At 50.4% G+C, this 17,904-nt stretch overlaps 1 protein-coding gene across 7 annotated transcripts in view; it reads left to right on the top strand.

Annotated features, from left to right (window-relative positions):
- BCL2L1 (BCL2 like 1) overlaps positions 1-17,704 on the top strand; it is a 50,295-nt gene extending 32,591 nt beyond the window's left edge. For 6 of the 7 annotated variants that reach the window (XM_045981094.1, XM_045981093.1, XM_045981095.1 and 3 more), the window contains one exon: positions 16,036-17,704. In XM_045981094.1, coding sequence (XP_045837050.1) covers positions 16,036-16,184 — 149 coding nt within the window. In that variant the 3' untranslated portion in view covers positions 16,185-17,704. The remainder of the gene's footprint in view (positions 1-16,035) is intronic. The other variant, XM_045981099.1, reaches the window with a different exon arrangement.
- The last annotated feature ends 200 nt before the right edge of the window (positions 17,705-17,904 follow it).

Below are 17,904 nucleotides of genomic sequence, written 5' to 3'. Positions count from 1 at the left end.
GACATTTTTCTTTTTTTTTTTTTTAATTTATTTTTTTATTCACATAGAGTACATTATTTGCCCCAGGAGTACAGGTCTGTGAATCGTCAGGCTTACACGCTTCACAGCACTCACCATAGCACATACCCTCCCCAATGTCCATAACCCAACCACCCTCTCCCTACCCCCCCTACCCCCAGCAACCCTCAGTTTGTTTTGTGAGATTAAGAGTCTCTTATGGTTTGTCTCCCTCCTGATCTCATCTTGTTTCACTTTTTCCTTCCCTAGCCCCCAAGCCCCCTACGCTGCCTCTCAGATTCCTCATATCAGGGAGATCATATGATAATTGCAAATAGACATTTTTCTAATAGTCACTGTTTTTATTTTATGTTGATTTCCATATGTGGCAAATGATACTGGTGTTCTAGTTACAGTGGCAATAACATATGTTGCCTTTTCATTTCATTTATTCATTTAGCACATATTTACTAAGTATCTTACTCTATGCCATGCACCATTCCAGCTACTGTGAATATCTGCCTTCCCAAAGTTTATATTCTAAAAAGAGTGATCATGGGGAATGGACAGTGGCAAGGCACTATTTGGTGGTGGGGGGGGTGTTTCTTTTCTTTTTTTGTTAATTTATTTTTAGAGATTTTATGTATTTGTCAGAGAGAACACAAACATGGGGAGCAGCAGGCAGAGGGAGAAGCAGGCTCTCCGCCAAGCAAGGAGCCTGATGCAGGACTTGATCCCAGGACCCCGGGACCATGACTTGAGCAGAGGGAAGATGTTCAACTGACTAAAGCCACCCAGGCGTCCCTTTTGTTTCCTGTTTTAAATAAAGAGTGATTGGGAGGGGCTTTCCTGAGGAGGAGGCACGTGTGCAGAGATCTACATGATCTGAGGGAAGAAACCATGTTAGCAATCTGCAGTAAGAATATTCCAGGCAGGGGGAACAACTACAGAGGCCCCAAGCTAAGAAGGATGAGCTTGGCAAGTTTGGGGAAGAGCAGAGGAGGTGAGTGTGGCTAGAACAGAGTGAACAGAGGAGAAGGTGGTAGAAGGTGAAGGTTTATGTGAGCCATGGTGGGACACTTCCTCCTCCTCGGGGTGAAATGGGAAGGCAGTGAAGTATTTTGATTAGACAGAATGTGGCTGCTCTGGTGAGGGACCAGAGGGGGAGGTGAGAAGCTGGGAAGCCAGGAAGGAGGTTGTTGTAACAATGTGGGCAGAAGATGGCATTGGCTTAAACCAAATGTCTGTGGTGGAGGTGGTGAGAAGTGGTGAGATTCTGGATAAATTCAAAGTATAAATTCAAAGGAATTTGCTAACAGAGCAGAACCAGGAAGGATTTAGTGATGACTCCAAGGTGTTCAGGCTTCAGCACCTGAAAGGGTGAAACTACCACCATTTGCTAAAAAGGGGAAAGATTGCAATGGCACCGGGCTGGCTCAGTCAGTGCAGCATGCAGCCTTGATCTCAGGGTTGTGAGTTTGAGCCCGACATTGGGTGTAGAAATTTAAAATAAAAATTTAATAAATAATAAATAAAAGGGAAGAGATTACAGAAAGGGTTCTTTGGGGAGTGGAGACAGGGGGTTGAGAATTTTCAGTACATTTATTTACATATTTTTAACTGAATCAATTGGTAGGAAAATGTTAATAAGAACAATGATATATGGATAAGGCCAAAACCGTGATGGCTGAAATTGTGGAGCGAGTGGACACAATGTGTCGGTGCTTCCTTTCAGCCCTAAAAGGCTGCATTGGTGATAGCAGACTGCGCAATCATCCATTCATGAAGAATGGGAACTTGAGCCTCAGCCTAGAATGTGATCAATGCAGAAGGAATGACAGGAGATGAATCCCTTGGGTCAGGCTTACCCATTGGAACGACTTGGGAAGTTCTTGCACACATCCTGGCCTGCAGGCACTGCCTCATTCACTCCCTCACCCACTGGGCACCTTCTGCCTTGTAGGCTCTGGACACGGCTCAGCTCTGATGCCCCTGTTCTCTTAACCTAAAGCAAACTAGCTTTACCTCCATCCCCACCCGGGGTCTGGCAGCCCCTGCCCTTCCTTTGTCTCTGGGCAGCCCCTGCCTTCCTCCTCTCCTTGCCATCCACCCTTTAGGGCCTGGAGAGCAAATGGCTTTGCTTCCATAGGAGAAATGATTTTTGTCTCTCTTCATCCCAAAGAGTTCCCATAGTTATCAATCTGGAAAAAAAAGAAAATCCTTAGAGGCCTTTTGCCTTACCTTTGGTGGATGAGAAACAAGGCCAGAGAGACTAGCAGTTCTCCTAGCCCACAACCAATCCATCAGCAGATCCTTTCAGCTCTACTTTTTTTTTTCTTTTTTTTTTAAGTAAGCTATATACCCAAGTGGGGCTTGAACTCATGACCTTGAGATCAAGAACCATATGCTCTACCAACCTCAGCTCTTTTTTTTTTTTTTTTAAGATTTTATTTATTTATTTATTTGAGAGTGTGAGCAGGGGAGAGAGAGAGAGAGCATGAAGTGGGAAAATGGAGAGGGAAAAGCAGACTCCCTGCCAAGCAGGGAGCCTGATGCGGGGCTCAATTCCAGAGCCCTGAGATCATGACCTGAGCCAATGGCAGGTGCTTAACCAGCTGAGTCACCCAGGCACCCCTCTACTTTTAAAAATAAATACTGAATCTGACTGTTTCTCATCAGCTTCCCTGGCACCATCCTGGCTAAATTGCTATCATACTTCTCTTGGATGACTGTATCACCTTCTCACAGACTTCTTGCTTCCACCCTTGACCCTGGAGGTTTCCACCCAGCAGCCAGAAGAAACCTGTTAAAACCAAAGTGGGACGCCTTGGTGGCTCAATTGGTTAAGCATTTGCCTTCAGTTCAGGCCATGATCCCAGAGTTCTAGTCCCACATCCGGCACCTTGCTTGGCAGGGAGTCTGCTTCTGCCTCTGTCTGCTGCTCCCCCTGCTCATGCTCACTCTCTCTCTCTCTCTCTGACAAATAAAATCTTAAAAACAAAACAAAACAAAACAAACCAACATTAGAGCATGTCGCCTGTTGTGTTCCCATGTCATTCAAAGGACAAAACTAAGTTCTTAAATGGCATTCAGGGCCCTGCATAGTCCCTTGGCTACTGCCAGACCACATTGCTACCATTCGCTTCACTGTAGTCACACTAGCATTCCTGGAGTGCCTGTGTTCCTGCCTTGGGGCCTTTGCAGTTGTTCTTCCCACTGCTTTCCTCAGATCATTGTGAGCCTGTACACTCACTTCATTCAGGGCTCTGATATGATGTCACCTCCTTGAGAAGCTTTCCCTGACTAGTGTTCTAATCCTCCCCTCTTCCATGTTTCTTTCTAACCCTTTTCTCTCATTTATTTTTCTTTTTAGCACGTATCACCATCTGACACATATTTATTGCCTGTCTCCTCCCATTAAATTATAAACTCTGCAGGTGGGAAATTTCATCTGATTCAGTCACTGCTTTATCCCCAGTACTTAGCATAGTGCCTGGCACTTAGTGGGTACTTTATAATAGAGATTTGTGGAATGAATGAGTGTCCTGAGCTAACAGGGCAGCTTGTCTGGTCCTTCCTGCAACCTCACACACAGCTCAGCCCACAAAGGGGTCTTGATCTGTCTTAGAAAACACAGATAAGAGCTCCACCGGAGCTGCTTGACATCACTTTCATTTCCAAGATAATGGCAGATAAAGGGAGAGACTGGCACTGCAGAGGCTGGGTTGGGGGCAGCTCTGAACAGCCACAGCACACCTCTTCCTTTCCCACCCACAAAGCACCCAGGGACCCAGGGAGCATGCCTCTTCTCTTCCCTGTCCTCAGAATTATTTCTGACTTCCAGGGCCCCAAAATAGCAGATCCTCATGAAATAGTGGGCAGGTGCAAGGATGAAAGGGGGAAGGAAGAAAGAGCTTTAGTAACATCGCTCTGCATCTGTCCTATTGCACTGGCAAATTTAACGTGTTCTGGGGTCAGACCCCTTCACTCAGTAGCTGGTCATCTTAGGCAAAATCTCATCACCTTTCTGAGTCTTAGCTTCCTAGTTAGTAAAATGGGGCAACAGTTACTTGTAAGGTTTTGAGAATTCAAACAGGAGCTTGGTAGATATTAGCTGTTTTATGTGTTTGTTTGTAGCTGTAAAAATTGAGATGCACCATTGGAACCACAAATGAGGCCACTCAACCTTTATTGAGTTCTGTGAACCATTTACTTCTTGCTGCCAAGCCTGTGACGTAAGCACAGTGCTCTTGCTTTATTCTTTTTTTAAGATTTTATTTATTTATTTACTTATTTATGTGAAAGAAAGATGTGCACCTGGCGGCTGCGGGTGGTGTGGGGGTGTGGTGGTGTGGCAGAGGGAGAGGGGGAGAGAGAGTCTCAGGCAGACTCCCTGCTGAGGACAGAGCCTGATGCAGGCTCCATCTCCTGACCCTGAGATCACAACCAGAGCCAAAATCAAGAGTCCAAAGCTCAACCAACTCAGCCACCCACATGCCCCACAGTGCTGTCACTTTACAGCCAGGAACCCTGGCCTGGGGAGGTAAAGGGTCTTGCCCAGGTCCGTCAAGTAGGCAGTCATAGAGGTGAGGCCAAAGCCCATCCTCCAGGAGGCAGGAGGCCTTGCAGAGGAGTCCCTTTCCCTCCTGTGGGTCTCAGTTTCCCATCTGTTTAGGGAAGGAGTTGAGCTGGGTAGAGCCACGGGATCATGACCCATGAATCCTTGAGTGATCCACATGTCACATCAGGTGGGACAGCAAGTTGCTTTGGGGCCTCCTAGTGGTGATCTTTTGCAGTTTAGGGGTGCTCTGGGTGTTGACTGAACAGCAGACCTCCTGCTGGCCCCCACCCCTGCATCGCCCTGCTGCAGATAGTCCCAGCTCGCTCTGGCACCATCTCGGGCATCTTGCTATTCTGTACATTGAGGCAACTGATGGACTTGGGTGGGGATGAACTGAGAAGACTAGAAGGAACCAGAATGGAGGAAATGCAACCCAGCAGGAACCTTCAGTTCTGAGTTCTTGGTTGGGTGTGTGTGTGAATTCATACGTGTAGAGGGGAGGGAAGGGTGTTAGGAGGATTTGCTCCCTTCCTCAAATCCTCCAGAGCTGTTGCCTTCTGCTGTGGAATTCCAAACATTTCCGATCAGATAAAGGTGGCTGAAAATACCCGGGACTTGTTTGGACTAGTTGGAGGTGGTGCTGGGGTGAAGAGGTTGAAGCCGCAGGGGCAGAGTCCGGCAGGATCTGGCCTCTGAGGAGCTTGCGCTGGGTCACAGATGTACCCATTGCCCTTTCCCTTAGAATCCTACAGGTTTGAGGGCAAGACTTAGCAGGCCTCAAGGTGGAGAAGGATCAGACTCTTTATGGCAACATGTCCTTCACTCCAGAAGCCTCTTACCTTCCATGCTAACTACTGGGTCTTCTGAATACCCTTCAGAGACAGACCTCAAGTAGTCACTCAGCCGTCCATGTTTGAGTCACGTATATCCTCTTCGTGCTGCAGCACTAGTAGGAGTGCTTGGGATGATCCCCTTCATTTTACAGCTGGGGGAAGTCCCAGACTTTCCTCGTATCCCAGATTGGAGAACAGACTCAACATAAGCAAGCCAGTGATAGTGCTGGGACATGAAACCCACATCTGCTGACTCTCTGCCTAGTGTTCCCTTCTTAACAGCATGCAGCATCAATCACAGCATCAGATGAGGTGGTGGGGATAGCTTTGGGTGGAAATGAGAAGTAAATGGCTCCTTTGGATCATGGAGTACTTAGAGGCATAGACCCCAGAAGGAAACAGTTTTAGGAAAAAGATTGGCCCTAGAGACCAAGCCCCTATTCTTTGTAGGTTGCTGACCCCAGTGCCTTCTGCCTGTGGCCTCAACACAATGCAGAAGATGCCTTTTCCAGAACCTTTCCATAAACTTCCTGTCCCCCTCCCTGAGCCTGGAAGAACTTGGTATCTGGGGAGTCCTGGTCACCCCGCCCAATCACCTGGTATCTCAGGGCCGCCCCCTAGTTTTGCCAGGCAGTGAGGATGGGGATGAAGAGAGAGGGAACTGGCCTTTCTTCCCTACCCTCCTCACTGTCCACCAGTCAGCTACACTCATCTGCACCCTCTCTGGGCCCAGCACTGGGCTAGGCCTGAGAGACAGAGCTTCAAATAACATGAAGAGCTCAAAGCAAAATAAGTCAGAGAAAAATACCTTATGATTTCACTCATGTATGGAATTTAAGAAACAAATGATCATAGAGGAAAGAGAGAGGCAAACCAAGAAACAGAGAGAACTGAAGGTTGGGTGGGGGGGGTGGAACTAGTGACTTGTTAAGGAGTACACTTGTCATGAGGAGCACAGGGTGATGTGTGAAAGTGCTGAAGCCCTATCTTGTACACCTGAAACTAATATTACACTGTATGTTAACCAGAATGTAAACAAAAACATTTAAAAAATGAACAGCTCAACAAACTGGCAAGAGAGCTCAAGGAACCTGGGAGGCAGAAAGCAGGAGTCCTCTTTGAAGAATGACCTGGAGGTGAAGACTTAAAGAGATAAATAGGAGAGACCTTGGCAGAGAGATCAGCATGGGCTAAGGTCCTGAGGCTGAAGAGAACATGGTATATGAGGAATGAAGCAGTCTGGCCTTAGACAAAGCTGAGGAAATCCTGCAGGGTCTTAGACCCTGGAGAAAGCTCTTAAGATGCAAGTTGAACCCTGGTCTAATAATAAGAACAGTAATAATAGCCAGCATTTATTCAGAGTCTGCTCTGTGCCCTGCAGAGTTGTAAGAGCCTGTCGTGTATTATTGTTGAATCCTCATGGTGTTCTTGTGAAATAAGCACATCTTTAATCTCCATTTTATAGATGATGTCCAAAGCCTACACGTCATGTTGTAACAAGAGTTACTGGGTACCTGCCTAGTCTTTGCTCTGGCAGCCCAGCTCAGTAGAGAAACAGAAGTTAACTTGTCACCAGCCTTGGCTTCATCCAGGTAGCCCTGCCACTTTACCAGTGAGGAAGTTCTGCTGGGAGAGGAGCACAACCTGGTCCAGGCGCAGAGGAAGGCCAGCAAAGCTTCCTCTGACTTCTTGAGCAGCCCTTGGGACAGAGTTGGAGGAAAGCGGCAGAGAAAGAGGACCAAACTTGATGCCAGCCAGTGGGGGGAGGTAGAGTGAAAGAGGCTAATGTTTTCTCAGAGAGCTGTCCAAGAGCGAAGTGCTTTGCAAGTGTGCAAGCAGAGATGCCCTAGAGATGACTGAACTCCCACGAGTATAGACCATCTGGAGTGAAACAGAATTACTACATGACCTTGGCACTCCACCTTTCCGAACCCTGTCTAGGAAATGAGGATGTTAGGAATGAGCTTGTGCATCACGTGGGAAGTTGGATGATTATGTTATAAGATCACTTTGAGTCTCTGACTCTTCTTAAGTGTGAGCCTTGGTCCTCACCCAGGACACTGGGAGAAGAATGAAAGGCTGTGGCCATCTACTCATGAGAAAATAAAGCATCATCAGGGGTGAGATGAGAGAATTGAGATGCGGGAGGCCTCGGAATCCTAGAGAATGCATGCATATGAGTGTGTAGCTGCCTCCCAGGAGCCGTTAAGTGCTGTGCTCTGGAGCCAGACTGCCGCATACAAATCCCAGCTCTGCCATTTATGAACTATAATGACCTTGGGAGGGTCCCTTGACCTCTCCGCCCATGTTTCCTCATCTGAAACATGGAAAATAACAACAACACTTCATGGGTTATCCCATGGATTAAGTAAATTCGCATCCAGAACTAAGCTCTTAGCACCATGCCTGGTACATGGTAAGTGCTCAGTAAATATCAGTCATCACTCCCAGGGAAAGAGGTTGTGAACCCCTACATGAGCATCTGTGCCCCCAGTAAATGCTTTTCTGAATTGTCTCTCTCTGCCCGTAAGACTGGCATGCTGCTCTGAGCTGAGGAGGTGGAGAGCCCACACGTACTGCTGGGCCTGATAGCTTTCTCAATTCCCCAGTGGAGGTGTTATCTCCTCCCGGCACAACCACTTCCTTTTCTGAGAAATGAGCACATCTGTCAGGCTTAGCTTCTGAGAACTAATGGTGAGGGAGGAGGCGGGGGAGGAGAAGCTAGCAGCTGACAGGGGCAGAGTTGGAAAAAGATTAACTTGAAGTTTGCTGTGAGGGTGTCTCCAAATATTCCTTAAAGCCCACATGGCTTGAGCCCCCCCCCCATGACACCCACTTCAGCCAGTAACGTGGAGGTCACCCTGCTTTAACTAAGAGCTTTCATCTCCTGATCTTACCACCACTGCCTTGGGGGGTCAGAGTAGGAGAAACTGAGGCTCCAAAGTTGAGAGGCTTGCTGTGGTGCCCACAGCTGGGCTAGATGGACTGGCATTGCCCTACCACAGTGTGGTCACCCATCTCTGCCTGTGCCCTAACTGGGCTGCCTCTCTAAATTGCCCACATCCAAATCCAACCCCACCCCCGGTGGAGGAGAGAGGGCTGTGTTCCTTTCACATTGCTGAGGCCAACAGCTCCCCCTGGGAAAGCCAAGGGAAGTGGATTCCAACCACAAACCTCACTTCTTCCGAGTCTCCGCCTGCACCTCCCTGCCAAGAGAGTGATAAGGCCTCTCCATTTGCCCCATCCCCCCTTCCTGCCATCTCCCAGAGATCTCCTAACAGGACCTCATTTATCTATTCGGCAGGCATATATCAGCCTCCTCCTCAGGGAAACTGAGGCTAGCAGCAGAAAGTGACTCTGCAAGTGACTCATGGCCTGCCCGTGGACCATGACAAGGCCAAGGCAAGGTACAGAGCTGATGTACAGCCCTGGCACTTTCCCCGGGCTGCAAGGAGCCCCTTCCTCTTCTCCACCTACCTCTTTCCCAAAATAACCAAGCAGGAAGGAAGTGGTGGGCCTGGGCCATCCAGAGTCACCCTAGAGGAAGGAAGGGCCCGTCTGGCACAAGCACTTGTTCCCCCCACTGAAGCCAGGACGGAAGGGTTTCACTTTCCCTCCTGGCCTTCGTCACATCCTTTTCCTGTGGCACCCAGTTCCTCTCAGCTGGCTGGGGGCCAGAGCTCATTCATTCAGCTAGTGGCCTCGGGCAACCTTCCCCCTTCTAGAGGAACTCAGGCTATAGCCCTGGCCCAGAATATGGGGTTTGCTGCTGCATGTACTGGACCTTGAAGCTGACTTCCCTACATACCCTCTTTGAGCAGGTCTCTTGGTATCTCTGAGCCTTAGTTTTTACCCGGGTGTAGGCCGGGGTCCTCCAGTATGAGAAATGCATGCACCTGGCCCACTATGGGGCCTTGAAAAGTACCGTCCTTTTGAAAGTGAACACAGTCCTGTTTGGAGGTTGGAAGCAGACACTGGAGCCAGACTGCCGGAGCAGGCAACCCTGTCACTGTGTGACCTCAGGCAAGTCACAGATGATCTGAGGGCTGCAGGTCCATCAGCAGTATGATGGGTTAACAGCAGTACCCACTGCCCAGCAGTGCGAGACACTTCAATGAACTGATCTTCCAAAAGGGCTGAGAAGAAGAGTGCTTTCCTTGCAGGATAAATGCTCAGGAAGCATCTGCTGCCACTGCTGCTGTGTAGGTTAGGTTCTCTGTGGGTATGGAGAGCAGGAACTGAGATGGCAGGATCAGACATCAGAATGAGCAAGTGGTCAGAACTCAGACAAATCCTAGTCCTACCATTTCCTAGATAGAGGGTGGGTGAACTCGGAAGCGTCCATTTTCAAATCTGTAGAACAAGGCCATTGATAAATGTTATGAGGATTAAATGAAAATAGCCCTTCATTTAAATGTTCATCTAAAACAGATTCATTTAGGGGTGCCTGGGTGGCTCAGTTAGTTGATCGTCTGACTCTTGATTTCAGTTCAGGTCAGGATCTCGGTTGTGAGATGGAGCTCTGCAGCCCAGGCTCTGTGCTCAGCAGGGACTGGGCTTGAAATTCTCTCCCTCTGCACCACACCCGCCCCCCACCACCACCCTGTTTGTGTGCGCTAACATGCTCTCTCAAGTAAATCTTCCCCCCAAAATTTTAGGGGTGCCTGGGTGGCTCAGTTGGTTAAGCGACTGCCTTCGGCTCAGGTCATGATCCTGGAGTCCCGAGATCAAGTCCTACATTGGGCTCCCTGCTCTGCTTCTCCCTCTTCCCTTCACCCTACTCTGCTCTCTCTTCCTCTCTCTCTCTAGTAAATAAATAAAATATTTAAATAAATAAATTTTAAAAAATAAAATAGATTTATTTAGGCAGTCAGTACAGCATGCGACTCTTGATCTTGGGGCTATGCGTTCAAGCCCCATGTTGGGCATAGAGCTTACTTAAAAAAATTTACAGGGGCACCTGGCTGGCTCAGTAGGTGGAACGTGTGACTCCTGACTTCAAGGTTGTGAGTTCGAGTTCCATGTTGGGTATGAGATTACTTAAAAATAAAATCCTTTTTAAAAGTTATAAAATAGGGGCACCTGGGTGACTCAGTGGGTTAAAGCCTCTGCCTTCGGCTCAGGTCATGATCCCAGAGTGCTGGGATCAAGCCCCACATCGGGCTCTCTGCTCAGCCTCTCTGCCTACTTGTGATCTCTGCCTATCGAATAAATAAAATCTTAAAAAAAATAAAAGTTATAAAATAGATGCATTAAGAATGGCACCTGCTGTGCTCCTGGTATAGCATCAGGTTCTAGAGATACAAGGGGCAAAACCAGACACAGTCTAGTGGGGGAGATAGGACAAAAAATCACTCAAATGAATGTGGTTATACATGGAATCAGGGAATATGGCCTAGTCAAGGTAAAGTGCTTTAGCTCAGTGCTTAGCACAACTAAAGCATTCAAGTGTGTAATGGAGGTCAGTTGCCATAATAGCACTTGTTATTATGTTATTATTATTGAGCAAGTGAGGATACTGGGCTGCTCAAGGTCACATTAGGAAACAACATGGAAACCGAGGTGAGAGAGAAGGGTGGGCATCAGAGGACTAATCAGACTCAAGTAAGCACTGTGCTTCAGCCCCTGCAGGTGGGGGGGCCGCTGCCTTAGGGGAATTGTTGTGGCCTGCATTCTTCAGTTGGCCTCTGGGCAGAGATCTAACTGTAGTCAGCCTGTGCCTGTCTGGATGGGCCTGGCTGCAGACATGGGGTCAGACTTGGTCTCTGCCTACACTGAGCCCCCAGACTGAGGGGGGGAAACTGACACACCAGTTGGCCTCAGGACACTCTGCTTCCCACTCTCACCTCAGGGCCTTTGCACTTGTTGCTACTGCAAAACATGCTCTTTTTTACCCAAGATTTTTGATGCTCCCTTAGCCACTGCCACCTTGACTTTCAGCTCTCACTCCGCGCAAACCTCACTTCCCCAGAGAAACCTTTTCTAACCACTCCACCGGTATTACCGTCTGTCCCAGGTGTTCTTTATCACCTCCCCATGACTTACAGTCTTCAAACCCCATCGTCTCTGAAATTGTCTTGTTCCTTATTCTCTCTGCTTCCCACTAGGACAGTGTTTCTCAACCTGTTTTTCTTATCCGCCCACCCCCCCCCCCCCCCCCCCCGCCCCAAGGCATCTTTTTCTAAGTTCTTGTCCTAATTGCCTTCCCATGACACTTGAATACCACAGCTGTACTCTGTATCTCTTTATGTGCTGTGGCCCCATGGAACACCGCAGACCACTGTAGTGTCCAGGAATTTTTTGCTTTGCCCCACTGGAGGAGATCGCCCTCCATGGAGAGCGTGCAGACTGGAGCGTAAGCTCTGTAAAAGCAAATCTTGTTCGTCTTGTTCACTGCTGTGTCTTCAGTGCTGGGCTCGGAGCAGGGTTTGTACTCCAGAAATATTTATGGTGTGAGTGAGAGTCCAAAAACCCTGCAAGCACAAAGGAGACACTCACTGGGGAGTCTCATAAGCTGAGGAGGGGTTGGTACCAAGGAAGATGATGTGGAGAGGGTGACCAGTTAGAGGACACACAGGGGTCAGGAATACTTTGGAGTATGTCATGTCGGTCTGTTCCATGTCTGTGGCCAGGAATGTTTGTTGGAGGCAGGACCTTGAGAGTGGTCCCATCCTTGGTTTTTTTGTGGGGACCCTGGTCTTGGCTCCCCCCCCACCCCCGAGGGCCCTTGATGTCAAATCAAAAGGCAATTGCGAGTCCAAGCTCAACCACAGTCCAGCTCTGTGAAACTATAGAATAGACAGGTGGGTTGGCCTTAATAACTTGTGGGGTCTGCCTGACTGGGGGTCCATGATACTGCCATGGAGGTCATGAGCCATTGTCCCCAGTGGCCCTGAAAACCCCTGCATGGATCATCCCATGCCAACAGTCACAGCCTCAGGCCTGGGTCTCCTGAAAGCTCTGTGACATCAGAGACTTTCCTGCAACCCACCCTTAGGATCTCACCCCCCTGCCCACCATGCAGGTTCCCACTAGTTTCAGCCAGAGCGACCATTGAAGAGCACTGGGGCTTATCTCTGCTTTTCCAGAACCGGGCTGCCCTGTAATGCTGTTTATTTATCCAGGGCAACCGCCCACTGAGAAAATGGCTGTGTTTGTTTCCAAGTGTGTCGTGTGAACCTTGAGCTAAATATACCCACACCACTGCCTCCCCAGCACCCGCCCCGGAATAGCACACCCCATTTTGCTCATGTTCTGTCTGCAAAAGTAGTCCCCAGAATCCACAGCCTCTGGAAACCGTATTCTCCCCCCTGCCACCCCCCGCCCAGAAGAAGGAGCTCCTGAAGAGGAGATAAAGTTTGTACTGGCCAGGAATGCACGAGTCAGGGGCTGGGCAGGTCAGAATCTTGTTCTCTATGACATCGAAATGAGAATGTTCCCTCCACCCTGGAATGACTGTTCCTGGACAGTGAGTGCTTTGTGCCCTTGCAGGGACAGGGCCTGTTTACTCCAACCCAGCCCCAGAGAGGAAAGTTTCCTGTGGCTGCCAGCCCCTCTACTTTAGGAAAGTTCCCATTGAGGGAGCCAGGCCTCTCCCACTTTGGCTGCAACCCCAGTGTCCCTGGTTTCTTGTGAGACATTGGGCCCCTTGGGATAGCCAGGTCTTTCTGGCCTTGGTCTCACTTCTCCCATGCTCCCAACAGTCCAGAACTCGCCCCCATTATGGATCCATCTTTTTTGTTACTCCATTTGGGCTTACATTACTTAGGACCAGAAAAAATTGTAACTCTTAGAAGAATTTTCTTATGGTGTCCGCCAGCACCCAGGCTAGCCAGGATGAAGGGGGAAAGATAGGGAATCATATCCACACAAGCGACGCCTGGGCAGCAACAAGCCCAAAGAGTTAGGTGGCCGGCTGCTGCCACACCCCTGCCCTTCTCCCTAGACCCAAGGCTGCTTCTCAGCCCCACCCCACATTTCTCTTCCTAGAATCCATTTAATTTTTTTTTTTTAAGATTATTTTTATTTATTTAACAGAGAGAGACACAGCAAGAGAGGGAACACATGCAGGGGCAGAGGGAGAGGGAGAAGCAGTCTCCCCACTGAAAAGGGAGCCCGATGCGGGGCTCAATCCCAGGATCCTGGGATCATGACCTGAGCTGAAGGGAGACGCATAACGACTGAACCACCCAGGCGCCTCCCTAGAATCCACTTTAGCCCTGCTGACAGGACAGATCACCCCAGCCCCACCACATAGGGAAGTGTCCTGCTATAGCATACATCCTTTGGAACAGAGTGGCCCTGGGTTCTGATCCCAACTCTGCTGCCTATTAGCTGGGGACTGGTCTTCCCTATCCAGTGTGACAATGGGACTCAGATCTACCTGGTGAAGGTGAGATGAATAACTGCCTGGCACTTGGCAGACTTGTAGTACCTTCACTCGACTCGTATGTTTGTTGAGCACCAGCATGTGCCAAACACTGTTCCAGGCACAGAGTATACAGAGACAAGACAGGATCTCTGTGCTCGTCAAGCCACGCCTAGTGCAGGAGACGAAACAAAAACAAAGTGTCGAATGTGGTTATAAAAAGTGCTGGGAAGAAAAATAAAGCAAGGTAGAGATGAGGATGGGTATCATTTTAGAAGAGGTGACCAAAGCAGGCCTCCCTGCAGAGATGACATTTGAGCAGATTCAGGAGCGAAATGGGGGAGAATGAGTGAAGCAGGTGGTGATCTGGGGTCAAGTGCTTCAGGGAGCGAGAACAGCAAGCTCCTGAGCAGATGTTCGAGGAAAAGGAAGGAGGCCGGTATGATGAGTGTGCAGTGGGGAAGGAGGGGACAGGTCCCTCTCGACCTCACTGGCCATGGTCAGGAGTGGGGACTTTATTAAACGTATGATGGGAAGCCTGCGGAAGGCTGAGAGCGTGGGATGAGATGGGAAGGAGAGATGTGGTCAGAATGGAGGGGCTTTTTCTGGTGTTTCTTTCCACAATACCTGGTAAACATTCTGGTTAGGGCTCTAGCTTACTGCTGCCTCCCTAATGGCTTAATAAATATTGAGGAGTGTTTGAGTCTCGTGGCCGTTCAGTGCGCATGGCATTCTGCTAGGTACCAGGGATGTGAGCAGAAATGACACCGGCTTTCTAAGTGCAAGGCAAAGCTGTTGGAGGACTTTTAAGCCCAGGCGTGCCGTGGTCTGATCTATGGACTTTAAAAATCCTCCATGTGGAGCGTGAACTGAGTGGGTTAATAAGGCCAAAAGCAGAGCCAGGCAAGTCTCACAGTGAGCAGACTGGCCTGGTGGAACTTGGAACCAACTGGAGATGGCAGGTGTTGTCTGAGGGAACAGCTACCCCTCAGCCAGTTGGGACCAGGTGGAAATGAGGGCCCATGGGCTCTGTGTTCATTCATCTGTGATCCATTCACACTCTAGACACACATGCTCCCTAGGCCCAGGGGTTCCTGGTCTGTAAATGGGGAGAGATGGCCTGCACTACAGCATTGTGGGGAGGACTAAAGGACAAAAGGGGTGCGAAGCTTACCCATTAAAGGGTGCTGCAGCCCTCCTCTCCCTGCCCCACAGGCTGGCTCCTCCCTAGGCTGGGTGATTTAACCCACAGCCCCACCTTCCCCATATCATGTGCTTCGCTCCTGACTGTCCTCAGGGCGAAGGGCTGTTGCTCACCTCCTGGGCCCCAAGTCACAACTGGGTGGAGGGGATGGGGAGGGCAGGAACTTGGCCTCACAGACCCCATCCCATCCCAGTCCTGCATCAGAATAGCTGTCCCTCTACTCTGTCCTCTCTGTGTACCTATCAACTGGCCCTCCGTTCTCCAGGGGGAGAAGGAGCCGCAGGCCAGTAGTGTCCAGACCTGGCCTGCCCTTGAATCTCTGGGAATTTAGCCCTGTCCCCTCTCCCTCCCTGCCTCAGTCCCATCAGAAGTGTAAGGCCTAGTGGTTCTACACTATGCACAGACTCAATTCCGTGCTCCTCCTCAGCTTCCAGACCACACACGGGGCAGCTCTTGCTAACCTAACCTGTCGCTTCCCTGCCCCAGCCTCTTTACGACTGCAGGTTCTCCAGTAGCACTTTTTAGCCCGCTCACCTTGGATAAAGCCCTTCCCAGCTTTGCACCGTTACCTCAGCAATAATGCACGTTGACGTCCCCAGCAGGGTGGCGGGAATGAGGGCAGCCTTGAACCCTTTATCTGGCCCAGAGTGGGCATGGATGGCTTCAGTTTTTCAGATCACCACTTCAGGGACACTTGGGTGGCTCTGTTGGTTAAGCCTCTGCCTTCAACTCAGTTCATGATCCCAGGGTCCTGGGTCCCTGCTGGGCAGAGAAGCCTGCTTCTCCCTCTTCCACTCCCCCTGCTTGTGTTCCCTCTCTCTCTCACTCTCTCTCTCTCTGTCAAATAAATAAAATCAATCTTTTTTTTAAATTTCTTATTAACATAAAATGTATTATTTGCCACAAGGGTATAGGTCTGTGACTCACCTAAAATCAGTCTTTAAATAAATAAATAAAAATAAAAATCTTCAAATCACCATTGCATGCAGGTGGCCAGGCCCCTTCTCCCACCCACCCACATTACTGACAGAGGACTCAAACAGCACCCTCCTTTCTCTTCTCTCCACTGCAGGACACTTTCGTGGAGCTCTATGGGAACAATGCAGCAGCCGAGAGCCGGAAGGGCCAGGAGCGCTTCAACCGCTGGTTCCTGACAGGCATGACTGTGGCTGGCGTGGTTCTGCTGGGCTCACTCTTCAGTCGGAAATGACCAGACACTGACCACCCACTTACCCTCCCACCCTTGTCCTGCCCCCACCACATCCCTTTGTCCAGCCACCATTGCCACCAGGAGAACCACTACATGCCACCTATGGCACGTACCCATAACAGGGTTGAGCCTAGACCTGGCCCCCTGCAATTAGTTTTCTAGAATCTGCCATGCTTCTGTGAGAGCTGTCTTCCCTACACGTCAGTTCTCCTGGCCTCAGAACCCACAAGGTTCCCCCAAAATCTGCCCCATGGAAGCTGGCAGGTGTGGGGGTGTTTGTAGCTAGGAGCTGGAGGGCCCTGCCTGATTGGTGGAAGCCCCCGACCCCTTAGCTTCCCTAAGAATGCTTTCCTGGCAGGGAGCTGGTGAGTTTTCTGACCTTTTTCCCCAGAAGGAGAGACTAGATTGCCTTCGTTTTGATGTTTGTGGCCTCAGAATTGATCATTCCCTTCCCCTTCCAGGACCTAGGCACCCCTTCCTTCCATCCCCACTTTCCCAGGAGCCACTTAGGGGCCACTTCTGACTAATTAAGGATTCAAGCTGCTTGGAATAAAGAAATAAGGACCAGGACCCCCTCCCCACCTCTGGCCTGGCCAGAGTCCCTGACCCCAAACCCCGTGTCCTCCAGAAGCCTCTAGCTAGAGGCCAGCCCCACCCGGGAAGGAGGGGGCTGTAGCTGCAGGAAGCGCCCCATGGCAAAGCTGGGGTGGCCCTTGCAGTTTAGCACCACCCCAGTTCCTTTCCCCTTCCCCTCCCTTGGCTCCCATGACCATGACTGAGGGACCAACGGGGCCCAAGGCAGGTGCCCCAGAGCTGTTGATGGCCTCAGCTGCCTCACTTCCTGCAAGAAGATCAGCCTGTGGCATCTTTGCCTTGGGCTGCCGCCCATGGAGTCTAGGGATTTGGGGGGCCTTGGCCCAGAGGTGAAGGGGAGCTACAGGGAGCAGCTGCGGAAGCCCTAGAGTCTTCCCTACCTCAGGCAGGAAGGGCAGGAGGGAGACCCTGATGCACAGGGTGAAGGTGAGGGTGGCAGGAGGGGCCAGTCCTACCTGGCCGGGTGTATGCTCCACCCCCATGCAGCCTGGGCTGCAGGGCTGCCAAGGTCAGAGTGGCCTGGCCCGGTGTCCTTCAGGCCTCCCTCTCCTCTACTCCACCCACGGCCCCCTGTCTCATCCTTGGGGGTCCCGTCCTACCCCTGGCCATCCCGGGCTCTCTGCTGTACATATTCGAGACTAGTTTTTATTCCTTGTGAAGATGATATACTATTTTTGTTAAGCGTGTCTGTATTTATGTGTGAGGAGCTGCTGGCTTGCTGTGCGTGTGCACGTGGAGAGCTGGTGCCCGGAGACTGAACGGCCTGATGCTCCCTCCCCTGCCCTGGTTTGGGGAAGCCAGCTGGGGGTCCTGGCTCCTGAGGGACACCTGTCGTCCCCCCCCCCCAGTCCCCACCCCACACTTGTTCCAGCTCTTTGAAATAGTCTGTGTGAAGGTGAAAGTGCAGTTCGGTAATAAACTGTGTTGACTCAGTGAGCAAAGGGCCTGGGCTCTTGTGTGCCCCGGGCTGGGGAAGGAGGGGCTGTGCGGCTGGCAGCACATTCCGCGGGGGAGCTGGGCACCGCTGCTGGCTCTGCTGCCCTCAGGAGAGGCCTTGGACAAGTCCCTTCAGTCTGGGCCTGAAGTTCTCCACCTGCTCATTGATGGGGTCTTTTTGAGCACCTGCTGTGTGCTGAG

Source organism: Meles meles, chromosome 16 (assembly GCF_922984935.1).
Source record: "Meles meles chromosome 16, mMelMel3.1 paternal haplotype, whole genome shotgun sequence".
Taxonomy (NCBI): Eukaryota; Metazoa; Chordata; class Mammalia; order Carnivora; family Mustelidae; genus Meles; species Meles meles.
Note: the sequence above shows the minus strand (reverse complement) of the source record. Positions and strands in the feature narration are given on the sequence as shown.